Source organism: Muntiacus reevesi, chromosome 2, assembly GCF_963930625.1.
Source record: "Muntiacus reevesi chromosome 2, mMunRee1.1, whole genome shotgun sequence".
In the NCBI taxonomy this organism is placed as follows: Eukaryota; Metazoa; Chordata; class Mammalia; order Artiodactyla; family Cervidae; genus Muntiacus; species Muntiacus reevesi.
The window spans coordinates 26,196,002-26,209,281 of record NC_089250.1 but is presented as its reverse complement, the minus strand read 5'-3'; the positions used below and the strand labels follow the sequence as shown (position 1 = coordinate 26,209,281).

Here is a 13,280-nt window from a genome sequence, read left to right as displayed (position 1 = left end):
AAAAAAAAATCTGGCTTAGTTTTTATATCTGTCCCTGCAGTTTGTATAACCCATATAAAATAAAAATCTATATGTTACAAAATAGGATTTCTTTTTAATATATATATTTTCCTTTTGTAAAATTATATGTATTTAAATACACTTGATATGTTACTATAGGTAAATTAGAAATTTTTCTTCTAATACTATGAAAAAGGCAAGAGTTTTTTTTATTGTCAACATATATTTTATATTCACTTTATCCTTTTCACTGTACCCCAGAGAACCTTTTATGATTCAGGGGTAATTTGGCACTATTCAACCCTATTACTCTGACTTGAAAATAAAGTTTGATTTGCACACTATATTAAAAGTAAGGGAAGTATTTATAACAATTGTAAGCTTTTCCTTATTGATTAGAACACAGCCTTTTGTCACTAATTATTACAGAGGTGTTCTAAACTTAAGAAACGATTTTTTAAAGGAGTAATGTTTGTTAGTTTTTGATTTTTAAACTGTACTATACTTTGACACCACGATATAGAAATAGATTTACTTTGGAACAAACTACAAATACATTTACATGGTTTGTGACAACTTAATTGTCTACCTAGAGAATTCAAACAGCTTAGTGAGCTAGGTTATTATAAATCTTGTCCGAGGCGTTCTATTTCTTCAATCAGGAAGTCAATGTCTTGGTGAGTTGCTGCGGGGTTTGAGATGACCATGCGGAAGAAGTTGACCTTGTCGCCCAAGGGCTGGTAGCTCACCATTGTGGTCCCATACTCCATCATCCTGGCTTTAATCACTGGAGCCACCTGTGGGAGAGGTGAGACCACTGCAATGACTGCTTCTCCCAGCGACTCTTCCTATTATCAAAGCATCTGCACCAAGTAGCGTTTTGAGTATTTAACTGAACAATCAGAACCATATCTGTTTTCCCTTAAAGGAACTGCTCCCCCTTTTTATGAGAACAGAGGGCTAGAACAGGTTAATACATCCAAGATCTCAAAGGTGCCGAAAGGAATAATCAGTGGTGGGCTATCAGGAGCTTGCACCTTATCTTTGACTTCCTACTTAGTATTTTGTGGCAACAGGAAGAAGCTAATGTTGGCTCCAAGGATAAGGAGTTTAGAAATGCAACATTTGGGGAACTTTTTAATCCTTCAGCAAATATAAAGTCATTGGAAGTAAGACAAAATTCAGAGACTGGGTACGAAGATGTAAGCCTCACTATCAAGTGATGTGTGAAAATAAGCAGATTTTTGAGATCTTAAAGCCATTTTCATTCTTGAGATCCTAAAGCTTCCTAGTTTCTTTTTTAAACTTTTTGTTTTATATTAGAGTATAGCCAATTAACCATGTTGTGATAGCTTGAGATGGACAGCAAAGGGGCTCAGCCATACAGATACATATATCCATTCCCCCCAAAACTCCCCTTCCATCCAGGCTGCGGCATAACATTGAGTAGAGTTCTCTGTGCTATACAGTTGTTGATTATCCATAAATACAGCAGTGTGTGTCTGTCCATCCCAAACTATCCTATCCCTCCATCTTTCCCCCTGGCAACCGCAGGTTCCTTCTGTAAGTCTGAGTCTGCATCTGTTTTGTAAATAAGTTCATTTGTATAACTTCTTTTTAGATTCCTCTGTTCATAAGACAATTTGAAATATATTTCCTAATAGTGATGAAGAATCAGCTGAGGCAAAAAGCTGCACCCACAAGGATTTAACATTATGGAGCTGGATCACAGATAAGATTTTACCACATTTATGCCCAATGGATAATTACAGCCCTTGGTCCTCTATTGAGTATGAAATTAAGTTAAAATGCTTCAGTTCAGCACAAATGCGTTTTTGTCACCAGTTCTGAGGACTCAGCTCCCAGGGCTCATCCAAATGAATCTACAGCTCTGACAAGACCTCCTTATCCCATATCCCCTGGATATACTGCACATATTTTTATCCCTTCACATCGCCCTCAGTCTCACCATGTCACATTTGTTCTCTCTGCTTAGAATCCCTTCTCTTCCAGTTTGCATTCTACAAAGCCTCCAAGGCTCCACAACAGCTCTACACCCATGAGGAAGCCTTTCCTGACTTCTGTAGTCCACTGGCATATTTTCTCTAAGTTGTAAGTACATGATCCTTAGCCATAGAGTCTGTCTATATTCTAATTCCTATCATCCCCTCACTTATGAGAAAATATACCTTATCTTTGTACCCAACTGTAAGCTCCTGGAGGGCAAGGATGGGATCTTTCACTTCTTTTATCAGCACAGCACTGTTGGCACATGGAGGGATCCCTGAGTCCTTATTGACCGTAAAGACTGGCATAAGAGGAAGAGCTCCCAGGATGAGGCATACATTTTAAATTATGTCCAACTATATGCAGGACCTGTCCACATATTTTACCACTGGAGTTTGTAAATATAACATTGATCTTTTCAGTTCATGGCTGCAAATATGTAACCAGGGATGTAGATATCAGGGAAACTTTGGGCTTATGCCAGATCTTTATAGTCAGCAGCTCAGTTCAGTATGGGAACCATGCCCTCTATCACAGTTGTATTTGTCTTACATGAAGGATAGATTCAAAGGGAATGGAGTTATGAACATGTGACTTTTGAATATCAACACTTACGTGACCGCTGGTTTACAATGAGGTTTTACTCCTCAAAGAACTCAGTGTGAACAACCAACATGGCTCCTCAAGAGGATCAGCAGCAGTTTTGTTTTCTATCCATTTCTGGGACCTGGAGTCTCTTTCACATTTGTAATTGAGCACCAGTTTCTCTTGGCAGATCAGCAATTTCAGCTGATCCCCGCTGAGTTGTGAAGCCAGGAAAGGTATGACCTAGTGCTTATTTTCAGCCTTCATAAACATGCTCTCAGAACACAGAAGCAGTTGAGTTGTTAAAAGTCTGGACAGACCAGTTCTGTGTGTCCTGGTTCTACAGGAAGCCACAGAGGGCAGGGGACCCGTGACCATGGCTGAAGATAGATGTTCCCTAAAGACATGCACGTCTGTCGTGAGGATGGTATGGACATGAAAGGACACTGAGGTCCAGATGAGGGGAGCGTGAGTCCTTACCTTGGACAGGCGGCTCAATCTCTCTTCATTATTGTCCAGGACACGCAAGCTCGGAGGTACGTACCAGAAGCAGACGTTGGTGTGCTGAGGCTACAAAGGGGAAAGCCAAATTCATGCTCGGTTCAAACAAACAAGTTTGAAAACTCCAAGGACATTTTAAATCTGTTCTGCAGCTTCTAGATACAATCCTGCTTTTAAATCTCTAATCACTGTTGAACTGCCTGACTTTCACACCATTATGCAGTATTTGTGTGTGTGTGAGAAAGAGTTGGATTTATACTTCCGCTCTAAATGGTTACCCCCACCCCACTGCTTCTCCTTTGTCATGGTCTCACTTACTTGGACAGTATATTCTTAGCTTCAAAAAATATCGGTGAGAAGAATTGGAATGGGGACTTCCCTGTTGGTCCAGTTTCTAACACTTTGTGCTCCCAGTGCAAGGGTCCCAGGTTCAATCCCTGGGGGAACTAGATCCCACATGCTGCAACTAAGACCTGGTGCAGCCAAATAAATACATAAATAAAATATTTTAAAAACCGCAAAGAGTTAGAATGGACTAAACTTTTGGGGGGGGTGCACTGTAGAAATCAGAATACATACCTTTCCATCAAACACCATTTCATAACCTTCTCGGTTTTTTATGATATTGTATAAATACTCCGCCAGCTCCAAACACTTATCAATATGTGCTTCAAACCCGGTGGTCCCCTACGTGAGAGAAGCAGAGAGCTTAGCAGTCAAGCTGAGGAAGGTGGGCGAGCTCTCAGGTGAGATGGAGGGACGCATCCCTCTGGACACTGGTGGTCTTTTGGGCCCTTTGGCCTCTGCTCTGCGCCGGTACTTTGCTTACACAAGGCCGTGTGTCTAGAGGCTTTTCTGGCAATTAGTCCTCCTTTCATGCTCTCCACATCAGATGCCTCTGTTCCCTTTCATGTCGTCACAGCTCTCCACGGCAGAATCCCTTTCTTTCAGAGCCTCTATTCCCCAGCCAATTATTGTGATTACTCGAGGGGAAAATTTGCCACTGCCACTCAGAGGAGTAATTATGGAAGTCATTAATGACAGGAGGGCTGGCTATTCTTTTCCTGCAGATTAAAAGCATCATCAGAGACCACCCCTCCCCCTCCTGGATGTCTGCTGAGTCCCTGCCCATCAGGTAAATTTGCCATTTCCAGATCCCACTTTTGTTCACCAATGTACCCCCATTATAGAACAGATAGGGTAGGTGCTCAATGAATATGTGCTGGACAAAAGAATTACTGACTGAGAGGCACACAGATGCTCTATTAGCCTGCCATTTTGCAAAGCTTATTAGATTTCTCCTTTGGGGGTAAATGGGGCTTCCCTGGTGGCTCAGGTGGTAAAAAAAAATCTGCCTGCAATGAGGGAGGCCTGGGTTTGATCCCAGAGTCGGGAAGATCCCCTGGAGAAGGGAATGGCTATGCACTCCAGTATTCTTGCCTGAAAAATTCCCTGGACAGAGGAGCCTGGTGGGCTACAATCCATGGAGTCTCAAAGAGTCGGACATGACTGAGCGACTAATACTTGGGGATAAAATGACTCCTATGTCTGTAATGGGTGAACATTATCACAGAGGTCTTTCACTTTCCAGCTGTTGGAAGCCCAGGATCTGGACTTGTGAAAAACAACATGACGGCCTTGAACTACAGCTATTTCACTGACAACGGGACGCACTAGGGCAGCGGTCCCCAACATTTTTGGCATCAGGGACTGGTTTCAAGGAAGACAACTTTCCACAGACCGGGGGTGGGGAGAAGGCTTCAGAATGATTCAGGCACATAACATTTACTGTGCACTCTATTTCTATTGTTATTACATCAGCTCTACCTCAGATTATCAGTTATCAGATCCTGGAGGTTGGGGACCCCAACACTAGGGAATTACTTTTCACACGGCTTTACTCCTAACTCCACTGGCATGTGCGGAGTACTACAGGAAAGCTTAGAGAAGCAGTGAATGCTCGTCCCAGGAACTCTGAGAACAGACCTACCAATGACTAATCCAACCTGAAATCCGGAGGAAGTAACAATGGAGATAAGAGGGTCCACTTTCCTGTTAACACACAGTCTCATCATGTCATCTAAAAGGGGAACCTGGCAGAATGATGACTTGTAACATCTGAAACATTTTTAAGAGTAAGCTGCATTTAAGAGAGCTGATGGGTTCAGAAATCCATTTCTTTAGGGACTGCCACTCTTGCTAACTGGTTCCTGTGACTCCAAGTATCCACCTGATGCCTGGACATCCAGGCCATCACCCATGCACTCAATGAGTCTGTGGGTGCCAAGGATTTACCATTGGTTTGGACCAAGCTGGCAGTTTGGGTCCACTTGGGATGGACATTAGATAAGAGGAAGGAGAGTTTACTGTTAGCCAAACTGGATCCTTGGGACCAATCTCACATTGGATTTCACCTTGCAGGAACCTGATCCAGGATCTGTTCAGGACCAGCATGGCTCTGACCCTGTCCAGCCGTATGGACTTGGCTAACTTTTCTGGTCACATGGAATGATGGTGCCTGTGCGATTTCCCACACAGAAGACATAGTGAGGGGAAATGAATGCTCTGAAAATGAGTGTGACTGTACCGTAAAGGGAGTGGGGTTACCACGATGGGATGGGAGTTCTCTAGCCTTGCTAGTCTGGGAGTCCAGTCTGGCTAAGCTCAGGATAATCCATCTGCCCCCTCGAGATAAAGGCTGAAAAGCTACCAGGGGACTCTGATGTGTCTGTAAAAGTCCGGGGCTCCTCCTTTCAAACTGGATATTCATGACATTAAAATTCATATTTTATTTTCAAGGTTTTGTAGGTTTTTAGGAGATTCTCCAAAATTCATTCTATTAATATCAAATGCTTGTTGACTCATTATAGGCAATACAGCTCTTCTTGTGAGAATGATAAAGGCATCTATAAAGCCTTATCAGGCAATGCCTCTCCATGACCCGAATCACTGGGAAGGAAGCTGAACTCTCAGATGACCACTTCTGGGTGGACGGTAGGTTCCCAGACTCAGGGTTACACTGAAAGAGGTTCAGGAGAAAGATGTTTTATCTTATCCCTCATCCTTACACACTCAGAATGGGTTTGGATGGACCCACTCAGGACCTCTTACTTCTCATCTGAATGGTAACATCCTAATTATTCTTCAGTCAATTGAGATGTTCCACTAGCTCAGGATGTGCCCTTCAGCCCCTGCCTGATCATCTTCCTGGGATGTCCCTTCTCCCAGCTCTGCTGGCCGAGGTCTTACTTATTCTATCCATCCTGTTCACAATCAGTCTCAAAGGTCAGTTCTTGATAAATCATTCTTGGCTCTCAAACTAGGACTGAGCTCTCCATTCTTCAACTCTTCAAGGTGTGTCTGTGTTTCTTTTATAACCAGTTGTGTTCTATTTTTTAAAAAAATGTTTATTGGAGTATGTGCTGTTTGTGCTTAGTCACTCAGTCATGTCCAACTTTGCAACCCCATGAGGCTCCTCTGTCCATGGGATTCTCCAGGCAAGAATACTGGAGTGGGTGGCCATGCCCTCCTCCAGGGGATCTTTCCAACCTAGGGATCGAACCCACGTCTCCCGCATTGGAGGCAGATTCTTTCCCATCTAAGCCACCACGGAAGCCCTTATTGGAGTACAGCTGATTTATAATGCTGTGCTAATTTCACGCGTACGGCTAAGTGACTCAATCGTGTGCTATTGTTTAGTTGCTGAGTCGTGTCAGATTCTTTTGCGACCCCATGACCTGTAGCCCGCCAGGCTCCTCTTTTATTGGGATGTCCCAGGCCAGAACACTGGAGTGGGTAGCCATTCCCTTCTCCAGGGGATCTTCCTGACTGAAAGGGTGAATCCAGGTCTTCCGACGTGGCAGGCAGATTCTTCACCACAGAGTCATCAGTTATACATATACATATATCCACTTTTATTTTTAAGATTCTTTTTCCTATATAGGCCATTACAGAGAATTGAGTACTGTGCTGTACAATAGGCTCTTATTAGTTACCTATTTTATATATAATAGTATGTCAATCCCCATCTCCTAGTTGGTATTCTGTCATTTGTGAGAGTCATTGGTGAATTTCTCTTTCCTGCCTGGAAACTGTAGCCCCTTATCTCATCCAGCAACAGACAATCCATAGCCACTTATGAAAAAATTAATATTTTAGAGAGAAAGGGAACATTCACTCACTCAGTAAGGAGTGCAGGACATCCATTTCCCTTTAATAGTTTCTCCTGGTTTCTTTTTTCCCTCAGCCATTTGCCAGTCCCACTGTTATCTACACTTTAATTATGGAGGTCAATCAGAAAATTATAAGAAAATCTGCCAATCTGCATAATCATATACAAACATCAAGATTTACAGTAAAAACTCTGCAGTTAAATATTAAGCCATCACTGCAAGCCTAAACAAAGGGACTCCTTTTGAGATTTTTTTTTTTCTGTCTACACAGAGTTTTAACCAAGGTAATCTGTCAAGATGAAAAATAATCAAGTTCTAGGATTCTCTAATAAAATGCTCTAATAGAAGAAAATAGACAAAATAAAAGGTTTACCCAATAAGAAGAGAGTTGGAGACAGACACAGTGTCTTTGCCAGTGAAAAGCTTACAAATCATGTCACCATCCAGAGTACCTTCTAGCGTCCCACCTCAAGAGGCCCAATTTTTTTCTTTTTTGCATTAATTTGCTCCAATAAAGTTGTCTTGGATTTAATACGACAGTTGTCTTCAGTGCATTTAGCTCCATTTGTTATTAACAGGTGAAAGAATAGGAATTTATACTTAGATTACTATTTTCCCATGGCTTGTCTTGCTAAGGAGAAAATGTGGATTCACTGGAGCATTGTATTCTCCAGGTGTATCTGATAACAGAGGGTTTGCAGATTAATGTCACTTTCCTTCTCTTCCTCTTCATTATTGTTTTTGCAAATGCAAAACAGAATGTCATGGCCAGCTCTCTCCTGGTTCTTCTTAGGGAGAGTGACTTCTCCTGCCCTGGCTGGTATTATGACAGAGTTAGGCATATCAGAGGGTGCTTACCCTTGATCTTGGTTGTAGGACTGAGATTATTACTTTAATAGTTATTATTTCATTAAAAAAATGCAACTTTAAGTTGAAAGTCAAATGGATGTTTTTGTCATTTAGATGTCTAGATACTTAGGGCTTTGTGTAAGGAATTAAAAAAACAGGTGCCCCTGTCTTCTAAGTAATTCAAGTTCTTTTTTGAAGTTCTTTACTATAGTCTCTTTCTGCATTTTACACAGAAACAATATGTTGGCTTTCATTAATTATAAAGAGTTATCCAGATGTCTTCATTTCTGTTCACATCTTACATATGAATGTTAGAAAATGAATTATTCCTTTACACAAATATAATGTACAAGAATTAATGAAACTATTTTAAATTCTGGATGATGATAATAAACTAATTTTCAATGCAAAATGTATGTGTCCATAAGTTACACAGCCACTGTGATCTCTCTCTCTCTTTTTATCCCCTCTTCTGGTGTCTGTATCTCAGCCCTTTATAAACTGGATCCTCTGCCTTTATTTCAAGCTTCATTGGTCCTGCTGTTGAGCTCACACCTGATGTCTTCCATGTGATTTCTCTGAGAACCAGCCGGCTGCACCAAGCTGGCAGGGAGGCTTCCAGTGGAAAAGAAGCAGCAGGATCCGATGAACCATATCAGATACATTTTTGTGTAAATATAGCTAATGATCATCATCTTAATAAAAACACCAGGGGAACAAGAGGCAAAAAAGAGGGACACTGAACAATATTTACAGACCAAGCTTTCCTCAACTTCCTAGCTGATGTTTACCTCTGTCATTTTATCATTCCCACCAATCAAGGACATGAAACGCCTGCTCATTTGAAAACAGCCTGAGAGTACACCAATAAGCCTACATTCCTGATGGATTTATTATTGCCAAATGATAGTGTCGTTGCCAACAGAGAGTATCGACTTGGGCAGTGGGGACCAGATACCTGTCCTTGTCAGGCACTCAACTTTCAAAAGAGGAAGGAGTCCCCTGCCCAGCCCACACTTCACACACCTTGATGGGGCAATAAGTCACCTTGGGCCTCACTCCAGGTAACTGTCTTGTACTTAGCAATACTTAAAGAAAACTCAATCAGGCCAAATAACATGATGGAGGTTTGCTTGAAGACCATGTAGTCCAGCCACCCCTGGAAACCAGCTAAGAATTTTTGTGCATTAGGCAAGACCATCTTTCTAGTTAAACTGCCTTTTTCCAGGATGGATTTAAAGAAGATTCCATACAATATTAAGTTGGTCAAAAAGTTAGTTTGAATTTTTCCATCAGATGTTATAGAAAAGCCTGAATGAACTTTTTGGTCAACCCAATAGATGTCAACTGTTTCACTCCTAAGTCCCCTCTTTTTTTTATTAGCCATCTGCCTGTTTGAACTGTTTAAGGAAATTCAGTCTGCTTAAACACCAGCATATGGACTGCGTACTGTGGACCTGGTCCAGAGTTCTTTCTATAGACCTGACGAAGGAGCCATTCTGTGGTCTCATCCTGCTGACCAAGTCATTCGCTTATTTCTATGGGGCTGACCTGTCACCTCTTCGTGTATGACACTTAGAAATCTGAGAGCCAGATGGTCTTGAGGGTCCAGTGGTTAAGAATCCACCTGCCAATGCACAGGACATGGGTTCTATCCATCGGGGAAGATCCCACATGCCTCAGGGCAACTAAGCCTGTGTGCAACGTGACTACTGAAGTCCATGAGCCCTAGAGCCCAGGCTCTGCAGTGAGAGAAGCCATCGCAATGAGAAGCCTGTGCACTGCAACTAGAGGATAGTCCCTGCTCACTGCAACTAGAGAAGGCCCATGCACAGAAATAAAGACCCAGCACAGTCTAAATAAATATATAAAATAACTGAATATTACAAAAAAGAAAGAAAGCCGAGAGTCAAATTCGTGGACCATTTCCCAAACACACTGGACCTAGGTCTCACCAGCTTCCCTCTCATCTCTCCCTTTGTCACATTTCCCTCACGTACTCTTTTAACAGTTGGACTTTTCTAGCAGTTGGGTTTTTCCAGCATGTCCCTACTGGCTGTAGCCATTGCCTCCTGTGGGAGATAAATGAAACCAGGTGGAAAGTCACCGAGCTGTGACATTTAGGTTAGGAATCTGGTCAAAGTGAAAAATAAAATCTTTGACCTTCCCAGCCTGCTTACATTCACCCACACACGTGTGCTCTTGGAAGCTATAATTAGATCCAGCCAGTAGCGCACAACATTAGTTACAGAGTTCCATGTCTGAGAGAGGGGTGATCATCCACAGTTAAATTTTAAGGTAAATAGAGAACCCAAACTAAAGGAGGTCACTAGGAAGTTTCAGTGTTTTTAAAAAAAGCTTTATAACTAGAGGTTACTCTATGAAATGACAAAAACAAGCTATCATGCTGATATTTTTCCTTTTCTTTTTTGTTCTCCAAACAAAATATCTACATTTAACCTACCCAAATGATCAATCACTGGGTAAAAACCAAGAGTTGGGACAAGAACAACAGTGAAACACCTCTTATGAATCCAGAGATTCTGCTGTATAAAACAATATGGATTGGTTTTTTAGATAAATGAGCGTTAGAAGCAATTTGGCTTAAACAAAAAACAAACAAACACACAACAGATTTCTTATATTTCTGCCCATGTAGAATGCAGATTAACTAGATCTAGGATTCAGGAAATTTAGTCTTGAGTAAATAATTTTCAATTTGGAAGTCAATTTTTGACATGTCCTAACAAGGGTCACTAGATACAGTGTCTATTTTTAGTTGCCATTCAGCCAATTCTGGGGTGCTCACCTTTGCCCTCCACATTAGCCAGAGTTTAAAAACATCAACGTGGCGTCCGCACTGTAAGGCCTTGTCTCCAGTGTCATAGGACAGGTCATAGTGTTTATCTTGTTGGAAGAGGTAGGAGGCATGCATCTGGTTGCAACTCTGCATCAATCCCTAGAAGAGAAGAGAAAACTTAGGAAACTCTGTGCTTAGTCGCGCTCAGTCATGTCTGACTCTTTGTGACTCCATGGACTGTAGCCGGCTAGGCTCCTCTGTCCATTGGGATTCTCCCGGCAAGAATACTGGAGTGGGTTGCCATGCCATCCTCCAGGGGATCTTTCTGACCCAGGTTTCCCGCATTGCAGGCAGATTTTTTACCATCTGAGTCACCCGGGAAGCCCTTAGTAAACTCTCAACTGACTTTATAATGTGTTCTATTGGGTTTACATTGTGATGGAAATTATTAAGAAAAATATATAAGAAAGAGGAGCTGAATATCCTGGAGAAAGAAAACAGTAAGAATCAAATGAGAAAAAAAGTGAGACAAGTATCTGAGCAAGATAAACTGTTGCGATAGGTCAGTTCTATGGGAAAAAATGGCTTAGGGTCAGCTATTACCAGAGGTTAACATCAGGGCATATTTATACTTTTACTCTCCTTTTTAAGAGAAGGCATTTATTTTTTTTTTTCAATTTGTTGATTACTTCTGCTTAAGCTTCACAATACTCTTTGTTGTGGCTGGTTATTAATAATTCCCATCTTATAGATGAGACCGAACGTCAAAAACTTTTTTTTTCCATTTATTTTTATTAGTTGCAGGCTAATTACTTTACAATATTGTAGTGGTTTTTGCCGTACATTGACATGAATCAGCCATGGATATAAGCTGCTCTGTAGCTTTTATCTAGAAATGGAACAGTTGGAATGTAAATCCAGCTCAGGTGAATTTCAGTGAGAAGGCATTTTTTTTTTTTTTTTAATCACAATCAGAGTATAATGTTATTGGGAGGATGTCCTGATGTTCTGGTTTTGCTGTAATCAAACTATTTTGAAAATTCTTTGGTTTTGCAACATATCATTAGTGTGATTCTCCTACTGTTTCATTCATATTGAGTTCAAGTACTTTACCATTTAGCTGTAAGTGTTTGAGTTCTTTATGGAAATCATAGTTTATAGGACAATTCATTGTGGTGGTGGTTTAGTCAAGTCATATCCGACTCTTTGCAACCGCATGGACTGTAGCCCATCAGGCTCCCCTGTCCATGGGATTTCCCAGGCAAGAATACTGGAGTGTGTTCCCATTTCCTCTTTCAGTGGATCCTCCCAACCCAGGAGTGGAACTCCTATCACCTGCTTGGCAGGAGGATTCCTTATCACTGAGTCACCTAGAAAACCCAGTACAATTCACTGCTATTATCTTAAGATGCTAAAATCTAAAAAATAAAGACATTGGTACTTTGAGGTCTTCAAAATAGTGAATCTTTAAGATGTCATGCTCCTCTCTCAAGAGGTGTTAGAGTTTGGGCACTGTGTTTTCATGCTCACTTGCTTATGGTAGTTATAGTGGAAAGTTTCATTCTCAATGACCATTAATTTACCCTGGCACCACAAGCTAACTATGGAAAATGGGTGGCAAAGTGATTGAACTATTCCAAAGACCAGTGAATGAATCATGTTCTCTGACTAAAACAGCATCGTCAGCCACTTCACCACATTGCAATTTGTCACGAACCACAGGAAGTCTTTGACGCTTGGTTATCTACAGTGTAATTGCAATTTTACAGAAGTTTTGGCATTGACTTTTTCCCTTTGTGACTCATGACAAGAGAAGAAAAGACTAAACTGTGATCACTTGGTTGAAGTTAAAAGTGAGAACCCCTTTTGAAAGTTCTCCAAACTAAAACAAAATGCAGCTAAAATTTGATCTAGATCCTGAAACACCAGAGTAGGTACCCAGATGATAATAACAGATTTGGGCTCAGTCTTGTAGTCTGGACATCATATTTGGTAGAATTCACTAAGTTATTTGTTTGAGAGTGGGAGAAATTCAGTACAATGTAATTATAATAGAACAGTAGAATGACATTGAATTGGACTCGAAAACCAGTAAGACTAAAAACTGCAGTAGGTGCATCTATTTTGTTTCATGGTCATAGAAACTTGGCTCATGACTAGGTGCCATTAATCCTAAGGGAGACCACCCAGGGAGTGTGGAATGGTGGATAAACCAGACCAACTTCTACTGGGATAGGAAAAGCAACTCAGAGCACATGACCTCTAAAAAGTGAGACAGCACCAGTCTCCTTGTACAAAAGGACAAGTAGAAGTCACATAAAAAGGTGAGATCATATCCTGATTCTGAGCCACGACATTCCAAACTT

General features: G+C 41.2%; 1 protein-coding gene across 1 annotated transcript in view; it reads right to left on the bottom strand.

Moving 5' to 3' along the window:
* Nucleotides 1-623: 623 nt before the first annotated feature.
* Nucleotides 624-13,280, bottom strand: part of GAD2 (glutamate decarboxylase 2) — a 61,601-nt gene continuing 48,944 nt past the window's right edge. Inside the window, exons 13-16 of the mRNA XM_065919572.1 lie at nt 10,924-11,073; nt 3,673-3,780; nt 3,073-3,162; nt 624-797 (exon numbers count right to left, since the gene is read on the bottom strand). Of these exons, the coding sequence (XP_065775644.1) occupies nt 624-797; nt 3,073-3,162; nt 3,673-3,780; nt 10,924-11,073 (522 nt within the window). The remainder of the gene's footprint in view (nt 798-3,072; nt 3,163-3,672; nt 3,781-10,923; nt 11,074-13,280) is intronic.